Source organism: Amblyomma americanum, chromosome 4 (assembly GCF_052857255.1).
Source record: "Amblyomma americanum isolate KBUSLIRL-KWMA chromosome 4, ASM5285725v1, whole genome shotgun sequence".
Classification (NCBI taxonomy): Eukaryota; Metazoa; Arthropoda; class Arachnida; order Ixodida; family Ixodidae; genus Amblyomma; species Amblyomma americanum.
Window position 1 is genome coordinate 165383327 of NC_135500.1, and position 16629 is coordinate 165399955.

The 16629-nt window shown below is 52.1% G+C and overlaps 1 protein-coding gene across 1 annotated transcript in view; it reads left to right on the forward strand.

The window, feature by feature from the left end:
* Window positions 1–16629, forward strand: part of fy (fuzzy planar cell polarity protein-like protein) — a 39208-nt gene that overhangs the window by 14331 nt on the left and 8248 nt on the right. Inside the window, exons 2-3 of the mRNA XM_077662169.1 lie at window positions 15262–15383; window positions 15533–15686. Coding sequence (XP_077518295.1) covers window positions 15262–15383; window positions 15533–15686 — 276 coding nt within the window. The remainder of the gene's footprint in view (window positions 1–15261; window positions 15384–15532; window positions 15687–16629) is intronic.

Below are 16629 nucleotides of genomic sequence, written 5' to 3' on the forward strand. Positions count from 1 at the left end.
CATACAGGCTTGAGTCAAAAAGTCTTCTGGCCGTGTATGGTTCGCATTTTAGACTCTGTAGTGGGGCTGTTGTGGCACACATGGAGCTCTAAACCTCTCTTTGGTGAGGAGAGCCCCAGTCCTCACCTTTCAATACGCTCTGTGTTTTTAGGGATGCAGTTCATCAGTGAACATGCAGTTCAACAGTGAACATGGCCTGACAATTTTTGGCTAAGAGTGCAGGTCTTCTGTTGTATACGCTAGAAGCACCACAAAGAAAGGGCGAATTCTGGCACAGTTCAAGAATGAAGCGCGGGAGACACAAATAATATAAAAGTGAATGCAAGTGAATGAAGAGTAGCGCCGCCCGTGGAGATAAAAAGGGGATGCGCAGCATTGCTCAAAATGGAGGGCACCCACTGCCTCGGGCTGCCCCGGCCATCACTATGGTAATGCGCACATTAACGAAGGAAGGAGAAGAAAATGTAAGCAGGAACTCGGCAAACAGACGGAAGAAGGAAAGATTTCGGGTAAACAGGGCACGCCTCGGTTAATGATGGCGCGGGCTCCTCTCTCTCTCTGTTTCGGTGCTGGTCCAGTTCCTCGGAGAGCACCGCGCGCACGCTTGACCTGGCGAACATTGCCTCGTCCGCTGCTGCTTCGCAAACTGTGAAGACAAACGAGCCATTATGTCCCGCGGGAGGAACGGGACCGGCTATAGTATATGCATGGGATATATTGTTGGCGCTTTTCGCAGGCACGGGTCGTTGTTCGGCTGACGTACAATGTATATGCCCCGCAGTCGGGAGCATAGCTTCCCGTGGTTTACCATGGGGCTTAATCGTACGCAGTGGACGTCCATCCTAATAAGAGATTTCGTGAGATTTCGCTGCTGATTCTGTGCGTGTTTGTTTGTTGTTCTAGTTTGTATATCCTTTCCTACTTCACCGTGTCAGGTACACTTCCAGATTCCCACGTCCGATTTTCCTCCTCGGTGTGCCTTACAGTGAAGCGATGGGACGTTAGCCGGCCGATTTCAGCGTGCGAATGCTCCGTGGTGACTTTATTGTGTAGTATACCCGATTGGCATCAGGTTCCAAGACAAATACAAAGCTTTGTCTCCGTGTCACACCAACTCTTTTCCTTCCGTTCACTCCAAAGCCGAACAGGGACGCTTGGCTTGTATACACAAACAAAAAAAATTTCGAGAAAGAAATAAAAGAGAGAAAGTTCCCAGCAGTTTCAGGCAGCTAATCGGATGCTGGTTTACGAGGGTTTCACGTCCCAAAGCGACTCAGGCATATGAGGGACGCCGTAAGGGCTCCGGAAATTTCGACTACCTGGTGTCCTTTAACGTGCACTACCATCGCGCCTTACACGGGCCTCTAGAATTTCGCCTCCATTGAAATTCGACCGCCGCGGCCGGGATTGCACCCTGGTACTCCAGCTCAGTAGCCGAGCGCCATAAGCACTGAGCCACCGCGGCGGCTTCTAATAGGATGCATACTTGCGAAGTCGCATGGGCCATGGTCCAAGTTCACCTCGAAGACTCGACAGGCCGCGTTTGTCTCTTGAAGTTTGAAGTGACCCCTGATGATTGCGGTGCGGAGGAAAGATCAGAGCGCTTTTTTGTTCCTTAGTCTTTCTTCTCGCCTGCAGGTCGCAGTGACATCTGTGTGCGCAAGCGTGGCGGTCTGTGTGGGGCCACGTAAAAAAATCCTGCCTCGTGGCCCTTTGTCGCTCCATAGCCGGCTTTACCTCGGCGCAGGTCTGCAGTGTAAACGACCTGTCGTTGAGCTCGACCCTTCACCTCCGGCGTGCGGGCGCGCGGACGCGACCTCTCGCGACCTTCGCACAGGCAGAGACGGCAGCGGCAAAAGCGCCAGCCACGCTACAAATTAGCGAAGCGCCGCTGCACGGGAAATTACCGGTCATCGCCATTAGCAGTTGCGTCACTTATACTTATGAGAGAGAAATGGTTTCCTGCGTCGCTTCCGCGCCTTCGTTGGCCTCGCAGTGCCTGCCCGCGCCTTTAGCGGTGCGTGCCGTAATTGTGGCGCGTGCGCTGCCGAAACAGCGAGTTGTTGAGAGTCGGTACACAATGCCCGGATCATGAGAGTGAAATAACCAGAAGAATAAGAATGGGGTGGAGCACATATGGCAGGTTCTCTCAGATCATGAATGGCAGTTTAACAATATCCCCCAAGAGAAAAGTGTACAACAGCTGTACCTTACCGGTACTCAACTATGGGGCAGAAACGTGGAGGCTAACGAAAAGGGTTGAGCTTAAGTTAAGGACAACGCAGTGAGCCATGGAAAGAAAAATGATAGGTGTAACGTTAAGAGACCGGAAGCGGGAAGAGTGAAGGTGACGGAAAAAACGCGGGTTAATGACATCCTAGTCGAAATCAAGAAAAAGAAATGGGCTTGGACAGGGCATGTCATGCGAAGGCAAGGTAACCGCTGTTCCTTAACGGTAACGGAGTGGATTCCAAGAGAAGGCAAGCGTAACAGGGGGCGGCAGAAGGTTAGGTGGGCCGATGAGATTAAGAAGTTTGCGGTCATACGGTGGGCGCAGCTAGCAAAGGACAGGCTAACTGGAGAGACATGGGAGAGGCCTTTGCCCTGCAATGGATGTAGTCAAGCTGACGAAGATGATGATGGTGTACAATTCCCCAACGAATGTTTCTACTCAGTTCTTTTCTATTTTTATCATTAGCGGCGTAGAGCGGTCAATCCCTGCGGTAGCGGATGCGCAGGTTTGCCGGGGTCGTTGACGAGACCCGTCGCGGTGGCTCAGTGGTTAGGGCGCTCGGCTACTGATCCGGAGTTCCTGGGTTCGAACCCTGCTGCCGCGTCTCGATGGCGACAAAATGCAAAAGACGCCTGTGTGCTGTGTGATGTCAGCTGCACGTAAAATATCTCCAGGTGGTCGAAATTGTTCCGGAGCTCTCCGCTATACGGCACCTCTTTGTTTCTTCTTTCATTGCCATCTTTTTCCCTTCCCTCACGGCGTGGTTGACGTGCCCACCGAGATGCGAGACAGTTACTTCGCCATTTAGTTCCTTTCCTCGAAAAAAAAAAAAAACTAATCTTGACGAGAATCGGAAATAATAAGATTGGAGTCGTTATAGCATTCTAGCTGGGTAATACAAGTTCGGTTAGTCCCTTCGTGTGGTTTGAAACAGCGGGAATTTTCCGAAGCTGATACTTCAATGAAAGCGAAGAAGCATTTCGGGTGTCATAAAGCGTGTCACGTTGGCTTTCGTCACTGGTCAGTCGCAGGTTAACAAAAGTGGCGTAGGCGTTAGTCCTTTGCTGTGTAACTGTGTTTACACAACTATTAGTACTTAAAATAAGCAATCATTACAATTTATCAGACTAACCGCAGAGGGACCATCAGTCACAGTCAAGTCAACTTGCGGACTAGTTTCTCTACTGCAAATTGTTTTCACGTGCGTCCAGCTTTGAGAACTCAGCTATTGATTGGTTGATACCAAAGCTCTGTATTCTTACGACGCAGAACGGAGACAGTGTGCGGAAACTGAATTTCGGGGAGACACCTTCGGCGCAGTGATTATGGTCTCGCTGACAGTTTTGTTGACGGTGAAGTTTAAAAGCTGTAGCTATAAGTCGGGGCCAACTAGCTGTTCACCCGCTAGATAAGAATACGCGACTGTGCGGCACGTTTAATTGTTATATCGTATGCCTGTAGATGTCGCGATTTACCTTTCTCACCGCGCAGTGCGATCAAGTCACGAACCGTTCTTACGCGTCAGGTGGCCCCAGCTCTAGCCACCTCCACGCATCGGATAAATTGCGAGACGTTACGTTTTTTTTTCGTGCAGCAGTGCACGCCGACGAAGCGCGCGCACTTCGCTAAGGCATTCCATCACTCCTAGCTGGCAGATTATATACATAAGTATACCGCCAACTCGATCCGCATCGCTTATGGCTATCCATTTCACGACTCGAAAGTGCGACGACAGGAAATGAGTATGCGCGTTGGTTTAAATTACAGCCGTCAAAAATCTTGAGCCTAGCACAGTGGGAGGGCTATAATTTCATTACTTCGCTGCATGCGCGAGAAATAAAAAAAAATGTGGGCGGAGAGGGGAGGTGTAGAAAGAAAAGAGGGGGAAGGAAACGCTCGTTCGCAATTGGGCCGGCAACTGGCGCGACTCACGAAGCTTTTCCCTCCGCTCGCGCAATATTTATTTATCGCCGCTTCCGATCTGATCCTGTCGCGGACGCCATACGAACCGAGCGACGCGCCGCCGAACCGTAGACAGAGTCGGTGTTGCTGCTGCTGGAGCCTTTAAGACGGAGCGGAGCATTATGAGCCTGACAGGGCCTGCGATAGCGCGCGTTCTCCGTGCCAGTAACACAGGGCACGTCGGTTGTGCGGCACTAATTAGTGAGCCGAGCGCAGGCGCGGCGGTGAGACGCGAAATATGCGCAAGACTATACGGCGGAGGTCGGTGTTCGCTCAGGATCGAAACACGAAAGGGGGGAGGGCGAGGGTAGAAGGAGGTGTTTCTTTGTTCTTGTTCGTTCGGTGACTCGCAGGATACGTCGTCGGGGGTTCTTTGCCCGTTTGTTGGGCGCTCGCGTCCTCGTTTGTTGGTGTGTTTGTCGCGAGATTGGCCCGGGCGCCGGGCGCGTTTGTAGGGAGCGTTGGTCGATGAAATATGAGCCGCCACTGCCGGTGTGTACCGACAGCGTAGGCATCTTAGACGGATGGCGATGCTCCGGATGACCGGGGCCCGCGCTTTTGTTGAACGTGGCCCGTAACTGGTGAAGAAATACACTCGTCTCCCGTATGGTTGTTCCAGTTCCTGTGAAGAAACGCATTGTTCTGTCTCAAACAATTGCAGTGCGCTTGTCCGTTGTGTCAGGACGCAGGGCGAGCTTGCGCCCCCCCCCTTTTTTGTCTTTCACATTTTATCTCTCCTGACTTCCGATTATCTCCGAAATGACATCATTGGCTCGATAACTTAGTCTGTACTGTGGGTGTGTTATCGGTAGTGTGCGGCGAGCGTGCGTGAATGTTTTAAGGTCAAAAGTTCCATCTTGCAGGAGCATGACCGTAACATGTTTCACTGCACATTTCGAAGGTGACGGTGGTATCCTCACGTGGCGCAGCCCGGCTACTCCTTCACCTGTTCAGTAACAGATGTAAACCGGTTAAGTCTCTGCTACTCTGCTGGTTAAGTTTCAGTCCTTATTTGGTATTTTACGGTCGCATTTCTCGCACTTAACGGCACTATACAACCGTATAATCACACCTCGCAAGATATAGGCTCGTAAAATGGTGTGCCTAAATTCGCATTTTTCTGAGCGACTGTCCTTATTACTTATGCCGGGCTGTTATCACGCATTTCTTCTTCCCTTTGTGACGGGAGTTTACCTATCGGGAACTGTACTGGAGGTCTCGAGAGGCGTTCTCTTCTAAGGGTATAAAGGACGACTAGGTTTTCTTTAAGAGCATGTCTGCATGTGCCGTGAGTTTAAGTCACTGGAACAAGAGCGCGTATTGCAACATTAAAACCGACCAGATCAGGCCCGCTGACGACTCATCCCTAATTTACATTGCTTCCGTCTACATCAGTGTCGGTTGCTGTTTTGGCACCGTGAAAGTAAACCGACTACCCGACACCTCCAGCATTGCACAGAATTAGCCTTACCCGAAACCTTGAAATCATTAGCCTGCTAGTTCAGGTAGAGGCATTGAAGCATTAGGTCCCTCCAAACATGCATAATCATGCGGAGTAGTAACCTACCACGTCTCCTACACGGCCTCCTGAACTGCGGGGGCTGGGCTGGTGCTTGCCCGGACGTTCGCTTCCTACCCGAAACTCACCGAGCGGCCTGCTACGCCTGCGCCTTCTGACCTCTGGCTCGCTCGCTGCTAAATCACACGCGTCCTTCCTACGTATGCGGGGGTCACGTAACCTCGTGCGAACCCGGAGTCTGCCATGTCGTTCGAACGATTCCGGCGAACCGAGAAGCCACCGCGGGGGAAGAGGGCGGAGCGGCGCCAGTGATTCTTCCAGGAACGCGTCGTTGCGCTCTTTCCAAAAGGAATTTCCAATACCCTCTTTGCCGCGCCAGCCTGCGAAAGCGAGTTTAAGCGCCTGCACACAGAAGAAAGAAAGAAAGAAAGAAAGAAAGAAAGAAAGAAAGAAAGAAAGAAAGAAAGAAAGAGAAGCTCCTCCAGTCGGGCGACATCTCGTAGGCCCGAAGGAAACGGTATCTTCTTCTGCCCCCCCCCCCGGGGGTGCACAGGTAGTACACAGCATGACACACCCTCCGCGCGCTCTCCGGATCACAGAGCCGACAACGCCGGTAATGGCTGCCGGCCGTACACCTGCAGCGGGAAAGAGGACGACCGAGAGAGGCCTCTTCAGCTCGCCTTCGCCACGTCGTTTCCTTCGTTAGGCCATTATATTGCGTGAGGGGAGGGGGGGAAGCGGGCTAATGGTGTGTCCCACTTGGCGGGCTGATCCCCTTCTCGGAAAAGTTAAAAGAGAAGTGGTGGCGACCTCCGACCCCGGTGCGTTGCTTGCTGCACGCCGTGTTATTTGGTGCGCGACCGCTCCTCCGTCTCCCCGCGCGTTTCCTCCCTCGGTGGCGCAAAAAACCGCGGCGCCGCGCGAAAGTTCGTCTCCTGTCGAACACCACCGCCCGCGGCGATGAGAAGAAAGTAAAATAGAAGGCAGGAACATGGGAAGCCCCGTGCGTCCGCTTCACCGTGGTACGGCCACGGAACGCGTCCAATGCGCGTGTCCCCTGCGCTTAGTACTTACCTGCTCTGCAGGGAGCCGTAGCGTGTATTGTCATGCGGCATGCAGTTTTCTTTTTCATGTCAACGCGTCAAGAAAGTAAGGCAGCGACATGTCTGCCTCGCTACATTCTTTTTAATTATTTTTGTTTCAACAAACAGACCGTGCGGGAGATAGGTGGCATGGTGTCTGAATCGACCGTAAGCAAAAAAAAAAAAGAGAACGTTGCCTGACTAATGCCGTGTTCGCACTGAGCCATTCGGCGTCAAGAGCGAGCGGAAACAGGCCCCGGCCCGGCACACTTTCCGGCGGAAAGTCTGGCATTCCTTTGCCGGTTTGTTCTTTCCGCTCTTCCGCCATTGGTCGCTACCGCCTGCCTCGTCCGTACTAATGGATAGCGAGTAATGTGTGTCAACGACTGGTGTGCGAGGTGGTGCAGGTTCATGGCGGACGGGCAACCGGAGGTAGTACGTGACGGGAGAGGTATCGCTACAGAATACCACGCCGGTACAACTGCTGCCACGGCACGAAGCTGCACGCGCTGGCGCACCGATTTCGTCCACGGTATGCGGCGAAAGTAGTCGACGGAGGAATAATATTTTTGAGCAAAATTTCTAGAAGCGGCGTTCAGTTCCCTTGCCTGGGTATCCCGATCGTTCGTTGGTCCGTGATAACGCCGTGTGGGTTACCCGACATTCAATTCTCTCTTGTCAAAAGTAATTACCCGGCGCTAAAGCGGGGTACATGTAGTGGTGACACCTGTTGCCTCTGGCCACCTCAGTGCGTGCGCCGGCGATTCTAGTGGCACTGAAAGAAACATAACTTTACAGACGCATGGAGAGGAATAAATGGGCTTGGGCAGGGCATGCAATGCGATGGCAGGATAACCGCTGGTCCTTGAGGGTAATAGAGTGGATTCCAAGAGAAGGCAAGCGTATAGCAGGGGGCGGCAGAAGATTAGGTGAGCTGATGAGATTAAGTTTGCAGGCATAGGGTGGGCGCAGCTGGCAAAGGACAGGATTAGACATGGGAGAGGCCTTTGTCCTGCAGTGGGTGTAGTCAGGCTGGTGATGATGAGCTTTTTTCTCGCCGCCCTCCCATCTAAATGTATGACGGCAAATAAAGATTATTGTTATGATGATGATTATGATTGAGGCGCACAGCGACCTGCATACTGAAGCACACGAACCCACGTGTACAACCTTTGTCAAAAGTCTCCAGGCCACATTGTTTCCCTTTCAGCCGTTTGTCGGAGCACTTATGACACCTCTCGTTATAAACCCCGCTAAGCTTGAAGAGACCCCCCGCCCGCACCTTTCACGGCGTTTTAGTTTTGGGCAGGACCATAGGTGCTCCACTATACGGTTCAAAAGCGAACCATGTGGCCCGAAGTATTTTTACCGAGGCTGTGCGTGCTGCGTAGCCGTGTGCGCTGCACACCCCGATGCTTCAGCCGTGAGCTCATCGGCGCTTGTGCGCGACCTCCTTCGTTGACAGCGTTCAGAGCGGTGACTGGCAAGAGGGCCATTCGTGTGGTGATGCCGGCCGCGTTTGAAGTCATTCCCACGCGCTCGGACCCTCGAACGGCACCGCATCCGTTCTGCTAAGTGTCCCAGTCGGCGACGACGTTACTGCGTCGCCGCCATCAGAGCGTCCCCCATTCCGGAGGAGACCGCCCAAAAGGTCGTTCTCCCGCCACACCCCTTCCTCCCAGCGTAACTGCTTCGCAAATGCGTTTTTTTTTTTGCGCTTTTACTATGCTGTTCACTACAGGACCATTCACTTACTTCACAAATTTCTTTATATTTCCCTTCCCTTTATATATATATATATATATATATATATATATATATATATATATATATATATATATATATATATATATATATATATATATATATATATATATATATATATGAAGCGTTCGGTCCCGGGCGCGGCAGTTGAATTTCGATGAATGCGGAATTCTAAAGGTCCGTGTACTGTGCAATGTCAGCGCACGTTAAAGAACCCCAGGTGGTCGAAATTTCCGGAGCCCTTCACTACGGCGTCCCTCATAGCCTGAGTCGCTTTGGGACGTTAAACCCCCATAAACCATATATATATGAAGCCCCGTTCTGCTTCTCAGGTGGTTAGAGCGAGACGTTCCTTCTGTCTCTCCCTTCTGAGCCGTTTTCCAACCAACACAGTCACGAAAACATCCCCCCCTCCCCCCCCTCACGCTAATACTGGGCGGCAGAAAAGACTGCTCACTGTGAAGACAGCCCGACCCCCTCCTCCCACATCTCGATTGCGCGCGCGACGGTGCCACGCCCTCGACGAGCCGCGCACCTCTCGGGATGCCTGCAGCCTCTCGGCGGAAAAGAAGACCATTGTTCACGTAGCCCTCCTTTCCCGCGCCCGCCTTTTTCCTTTGGCGTCCAGCGCCGCCCCGGGCAAACGTAATGCTTGCGCCGCTGCCTCCCATCGCGTGGAGGTAATGCGCGGCGCCGACTCGACCTGCTCTTCTGGCAGTCTCGGAAATTGCCTCGGGGGAGGCGGTGCGGGTGATGAGGCAGGCAGGCGGCTTGTTCGGTTTCGGGCAAGTGCCGCGAGTCCAGATTCCCACGTTCTCGTCTTGTCCCTTGGGAAGTTTTGTGTAGTCGCGGAATTGTGCATTCGTCTCCGTGGAATTGGGGAGTAGTAACACATAACGAGCCTGTGAAGACGCAGCCGAGCGAAGCCCCCATTTTGGAGCGTTTCGTGTCGGCGCCGGTGTGAGTCCCCGCGGAAAACACTGATATTGCCGGGATAAAATAACAGCGACACTGGGAGCGGCGCTGCACTGCGTGACGTTGCTTGCGTCGAGACGCGAGCGCGCCGCGTTGTTTCCTTTTTTTTTCTTTAATCGCATCAGAGCAAGACGCACTTTGCAACAATCCCGTTTCGCCGCGTGAGACGTCTCATTGCTGTCCCCGCCAGCTTGTCGAGCAAAAAGCACAAGCAAGAATATGGCCTTCAATCTGTTCACCCCCCCCCCCCCCCCTTCCTTCCCCAGTCAGCAGCTAATAGGCCCAATATTGGACATGTATTGGCAAAGGCCGGTCCTACAAAGGCCTCTCTCTATTGTACCTACAAATGACCAGAGTGAAACCATATATTTGCAATACTAGGCAGATTACCTGTGCCGCTTGGAGTATTCATTTAGTTTTCAGCAGCAGAGGAAATGAAGATGGCAATGCGTATTTGGCGTACTTCAACGTCGGCGTTCATAACTGGCCGCAGTATTCATACCTCGCTCTGGTGTCGGTTGGCTGGTATATTATGCCGGTCTGCGGTGTGGCGATCGTTATAACCATACAGCGCTCTGCACGATAGCCTCGACAGCCGCTCCCTGCGCTGCGCCTTCTTTTCCTCGTTCACTATCCTCGGACGTAATTGTTTTCCGCGCGAGTGCACGATAGATCCGTGATTAGGCCATCGCTCATAGAAGCTGCCAAACTCGCTCGACGTGGCCCGGCTACACAGAGAAGCATTAGTTAACCGCGACACTTGAACGCTGTGGTGGCTCTCTTGCAAGGAATGTGCGCTATTGGAAGGAGGAATTTAACAAAGGGGGTGTGGGGGGCGCGACCGCCTCCTCTTCTTTTGGAGCGGACGCTCTACTTCACGGCCAGAGCTGGAAAAGCCGGGTCATCGCTGAAGCCTTGGCCTTGAATAAATAAATATCGCCGGGACTGGGATCCGAACCACTTGTGGCGCGAACAGATCAGCATCGCTGGCCACAGCACGAGAGCACTATGCTACCGCCGCAGCCGATCACGCCTCGGTGTTAAACTGCAACACACTCTCGCGCTGTGCATTGCACATCATCGTCTTCATCAACTTCCATCTGCGGCTAGAACAGACCAGATCGGCTTGACCTCTATCGGAGCTTAACCTGAGTCTAAGATAGTCGCCAGCCGTGCTGACGACCCAGCAAAGCAAAACCATGAGCCAGTCAGACCAAACACATGCTTTCGCACGTATACTCGGTTCAACTGCGTAAAAGCCCTACCATTTTTTTTTTGTCTGGTGGGCGGATTTAGTTTGAAAAAAAAAAAATTCATGGGATCTGAGTTCTATTTTTTTCAGGGCAAAAGTCGTAAGGAATGGATTTCGTTTATGGCCCCTTTTGATAGCGTCCCATAAATGCGCTCGATCCTGCGCGATTGCGGCCTCTGTTCGGTACACAATGAAGTGTTTGCGTGAGTTTTGTCCTGACCGCCATTTTTTTTTCTGTTGCACGGTTTCTTCTTCCTCCTTTCTCATATCCAAATAGCGTGTGTTTTCTTCAGTCGTCAGGGGCTAGCCGCGAACGGTTACTCTGTCGTGGATCCCTAGGGGGCATGCCTCGATCTCCGGTATCGCGCTGGCCCGAGAACTCTCCTCCCGGACCCCGGACGATCAGGCACCCAATTGACGCTGCGCAAGAGGCCACATCGGTCCTTTCTATATATCATCAAATCGCCACATTCTACAAACTCAGCCGCATGACACTGCCACCACCCCACAGTGCCTTGTCGCCCTTATCCAGCGCCACACATGGCGACGATTACAGACGGGCTGCTTTATTTCACCCTACCGTCTCTCATGCTTCCCTCCTCATTGTAACACCTGTGGCGCGCCCAGATCCACACTTTTCCACTACATTTGGGAATTCCTTCCCCACAGGCAGTAACCCCCTTCCCTAATCCCACTTATTCTTCTTGGGAGGCTGCTTTACGGACCGCTCAGCCCACCGGCCACAAATGGCTGGTGGATCGGGCTTTATGTGAAGCACAAGCCCGTGGACTCCTGTACCAGTAGGGGACCACTCTGGAAGTTTTTTTTCGTCTAATAAAAGTTGTTTCCATCCATCCTCCACAACCATGTCGCCGATATCGGTACCTGCCGTGTCGAACCTTGTCGTTTGTAAGACGTAAACGAAAACAAAGAAACCGGAGAGAGTAGCCTGGGGAAAAAAAAAAAAAAAGTCCCGCATCGCTCCTGGCAGCGTGTCCTGGGCACCAGCTGAGCGGCGATCGTGCTGCACGAGGAGGCGTGCGGTATTGACGATCGTGCGCCTGGCCATTCATGCCCTTGCACTGCCTGTTATGCTCGCACGAGCGCGTGCCGGCTTGTACGACGACGCAACGGCAGCGAAAGGGAGAGGAGGTCTCGTGAACGTCAGGAGTCAAAGGTGCCCGCGGCAGTGGAGGAGCTGTACGTTCTCTCTTGGCCCATTAGAACCGTGCAGCGGTGCGACATGTGGAAGTGGCATTGTCACCCAATTACTAGTCTGATTAGCAAGGTTGTTGGTGCGTTAAAAAGTGTCTGCGGCGGCCGGGCCGTTTATTCGACCAGTCGCGACAGCCGGAGGCTCGCCAGGCGATCGCGAACCGTTGTTGCCTGCGATTACAGCTGACGCCGACTACGGTGTACGGACTTCTAAATGCTGCACGGTTGTACAGCGAGGCGTCGGGGCGAGGGGACACACGCAGGCCCCGTGAAAGCGGCGTGATGCGGTTCTCACGCTCGGCGCGCCCTGCCCTGCCCACCGCGGTGTTGTGGCGCGTCCGCTCGGGGTCGCGAGGTGAAGCAGGTGCGGCGGCCACGTATTGCGAGCCTGCGCACCTGACGCGCGGTGCACCTTGCGTCGTGCTCTTCTTCCTGGGGGTGTTTCGGGGGCAATGAGGGTGGGCCCTGCGCTTCTTTCGGGGGAGAGAGCCGGAAATAGAGAGAAGCGTCGCTATCACGCGCTTAAGAAGAGTTGGAGCGCGACAGTGCCGCCGTGGGGACAGGCTGCAGGGGCAACACCGAAGGGGGCAGGGCATCCAGGAAATGGGGCTAAACGCACGTACTCCACTTCCGAGCTGTGAGGGCGGGTGCCTGGGTAATAGACGGCGCTGAGAAGTGTAGAGAAAAAAATAGACGACTAAAAAAACGACAGTAATCTGCAGCACCCTCGGCAAGACCAACGTTGAGTGGACCAAACTGCGTCGGCTGTAGGGTTTCGAAGGCGATTAAAATGATTACTCATCCGTAAATAGCGCGGTCATGCGGGCCCCTTCTAGGTTTACATGAAGCGAGCCGAGAACAACGCAACAGCAGTGAAGTGTACCGATTCGTGGTTAGAGTAACGTAGTGATTCTATTCTATTTAAATTTCTCTGGCATTGTTCTGTTCTCATTGACTGTACGTACCATGCGCTGTCCCGCCATCAGCCAGGGGAGAATCAGTCGACGCCATTGGCTGGAGGGACTCCCTTGAGGGGCATATACATTTGCCGCTTCGTTCATGAGTTGTATGCGACTATACGGGGTGTTTCACCTAAGCCTTTACACAGTTCTCAAAAATGCGCTTTTTGAGATTGAAGAGCCCATTTTCCGGCACAGCATTGTCTGCGGCGTAGTACGTCAGAATACAGCTAACACGTGCTAACTATATCCGGCTGGTTATCTAATATTGAATAGTTAGCTTTTTAACTATTACTGTAAGGCTCCTTAGTTATCGAGAGGCGTGTAGCGTACCGTGATTATTATCCATATGAGCTTTTAGAATTTCGAAAACGCGGTCACCCTCGGCGCTGTGGCCCAACGAATTCTGGCTACATCGCGCCAAAATATATGCGCTTTAGAGAACCTTGCAGGCAAAGCAACCTAGATCTATAGTGCACGAAAGTAGTCGAAATAGTCAAAATTTGTTGGGCCACAGACCTCAGGGGAACAGCGTTTTCGAAATTCTATAAACTGATATGGATATTAATTACGGTGGATTACACACCTTTTAATAACTGCGGTCAAAGACTACGCCGAGCACCCTGACGGCAGGCCTGAAGGACAGGCGGGTGCCAACAAGGTGAACTGCGGGCATGGTGCGGCCCATCCCCCTCCTAGGAGTAGAGATGAGCACACACACCGTCTTATCGCGCGAGATGTTAATTCTATATTGACCTTACAGTAAGAGTTAAAAAGTTAGCTATTTAATATTTGCTAACCAGCCGGATAGTTAGCACGTACGTCTAAGCTGTATTCTGATGTACTAGGTATACCGCTGACAATGCTATGCCGAAAAAAGCTCTCTTTTAGCAAGGGAAGGATCTCGCCCTTAGTGGCCAGGATCCTAGGCCAGAGAAAGTTAGATAGGAAAATTCAAATAATACGGACTGCGGCGCACGAAGCCGCCCCCGGTAACAGGGCGGCCCACGAGCTGGCTCGAGATCTCTACCGCCGAACTGCTACAGGGCCCCCCTAAGACCGAGGGAAGGATCTCGCCCTTAGTGGCCAGAATCTTAGGCCAGAGAAAGTTGGATAGGAAAATTCAGATAATACGGACTCCGGTGCACGAAGCTGTCCCCGACAACGAGGCGGCCCACGAGCTGGCTCGAGATCTCTACCGCTGAGCTGCTACAGGGCCCCCCGAAGACCGAGGGAAGGATCTCGCACTTAGTGGCCAGAATCCTAGGCCAGAGAAAGTTAGATAGGAAAATTCAAATAATACGGACTCCGGCGCACGAAGCCGTCCCTGGCCACGAGGCGGGGCGGCCCACGAGCTGGCTCGAGATCTCTACCGCCGAGCTGCTACAGGGCCCCCGAAGACCGATGGAAGGATCTCGCCCTTAGTGGCCAGAATCTTAGGCCAGAGAAAGTTGGATAGGAGAATTCAAATAATACGGACTCCGGTGCACGAAGCCGGCCCCGGCAACGAGGCGGCCCACGAGCTGGCTCGAGATCTCTACCGCTGAGCCGCTACAGGGCCCCCCGAAGACCGAGGGAGTGGAGAGCGCATTCTAAAATATGGCGGATCACGCAGCGTTATAGATTGGAGCGTAGACTGGTACCCCCGCCAGACCCGAAATTAGACAACAGACAAACAGTCGCGTGGAGCCTGCTGCAAACTTATACGTATCCGCACCCGGTTATGGCGAACCACATGTTCCCCGAGGCCAGGAGCGATAAATGCAATCTTGGTGGCGCGAGAGGAACCCTCGGCCACATAATATGGGAATGCCCGTACTCTCCCGGGGGGACGCACAATATAGACAGTAGAGACAGTTGGGAGGCCCTGCTGCGCAGCTCGGACCCTGAGCTCCAGCTCCTGCTCGTCCAACTGGCTGAAGAGGCTGCTGGGACCCAAGGCCTCCCAACCTGTATCTGAGGCAGCGGCACCCGCCCCCTGACCTGCGTGTCGGGGGGGGGGGGTAGATCACCTTATTCGTTGGACATTATTCCATCCATCCATCTGTCTCAAAAAGCGTATTCTAAATAAAAAATTGTGTGCAGTCTTGGGTGAAACACGTACCTTGCATAGTACCATTTGCTTGGCAGGGTCCTGTAGTGTATGTGTTCGTCTCCTACTGACACGTACGTCACTGCCGGCGTGTGTCGTGTCCCCTGAGCGTGTGTGAGCCGCGTTTTGTGGAGATGTGTGCACGGGCGTAATGATAATGAGCGGAGAGAGTTCATAGCCCCCTCTTTCAATCCTTCTGCCTCTGCAGCTCCCATTCGCCGCAGTGGGCACGCTCAACGGCGTGCACCTGTTCTCGCAGCTGAGGGGCGCTTCTCTGCACAGCACCACCACCCGGGGAGCCAAGGCCGTCTGGCGAAGCTACCACGACAGGTGGGCACCTGCTCTTATTGATCTGTACTTATAGGAGAAGTAAGACCGAGATCGAAGAACCGCACCGTAAATATGGAGCCTTTTGCTGCCCGTTGGACGCCATAATGGGCCCGTGACGTCACGCGCGGTCTCTCGCTTTTCCCTTGCAGCGTGGTGTTACTGGTGGTGACGAACAACGACAACTCGAGCGACGCGCACCTGCACCGGCTGCTGGACAACGTGTTCTCCGCCATGGTGATGGCCGTGGGTCTGGAGTCCCTGCAGACGATACACAACGTCGACAGGCTTAAGCGAGACCTCAGGGTGAGCAGCCCTCCGGCGGCGCCCCTGGCCTTAGGCACAGAGATTCACGCAAACAGTGCAGGTAGCACCGATCATTAGATTGTTATAAACATGCTCTATAAGTTGCAGTAATGTTATAGGGTCAATATTCCACGCCAAACGTCCCAGACGTTGCGCTCGACCGTCTCCAATTTGTTCAAAAAAATTGATGGAAACTTATCGGACTGTGCGCGTAATGAAAGCCTGAAATATTTTTGCCGAAAAAATTTATTCGGGATGTGAGGGCAGTTTGAATATTTAGAAAAAATGAGAAGCAATTAAGGCACTGCTCAGTAATTAATAACATGTTCAAATTTTTAGAAAACACTTCAAAATTTTTTCATTGATATTTGCACAGATTCTGGCTTTCAATATAATTCGGAGCATGCAGCTTTACACGGCATGAATACTTTTTTTTTAAATCGAAAAAAAGTATGGAAATGTACCATTTTTGTCGTTTTGTTCTAAATATCAACTTGCTCTCGGAAATTCGGAAACAGCCGCTTTGTTCCTCTAGATGTCTAGTAGTACCCATAATAAATGTTACAGGTGATGAAAATGCGTACATAAAAGTAAAAAAATACTAAAGTTGCAAAAAGTTCATCTTGAGCCAAAAGCACTCGTTAATTTCACCCTGAGGTGGTCCAAGTAAAAATACAAACAATAGCGAGACAGAACGGTTTATTGCCTTTCATTTCTGAAATTTTTATCAAGGTAATTGTTGTTTAAAGCGAGAAAGAATATTTTTAACTGTGTTAACTAGAAAGATTCCTTTTGTTGCAGTTCATTCAGGAATGAATTGGCATTTTAATTAAAGAAAATTTGAAAAATTGAATATCAAAAATATTGGTTTTTAAAAGTGGCCTCATACTTTAATGCTCTAAATAAAGATTGTTTTAATACAGTCTTCTAAGCATTATTATAA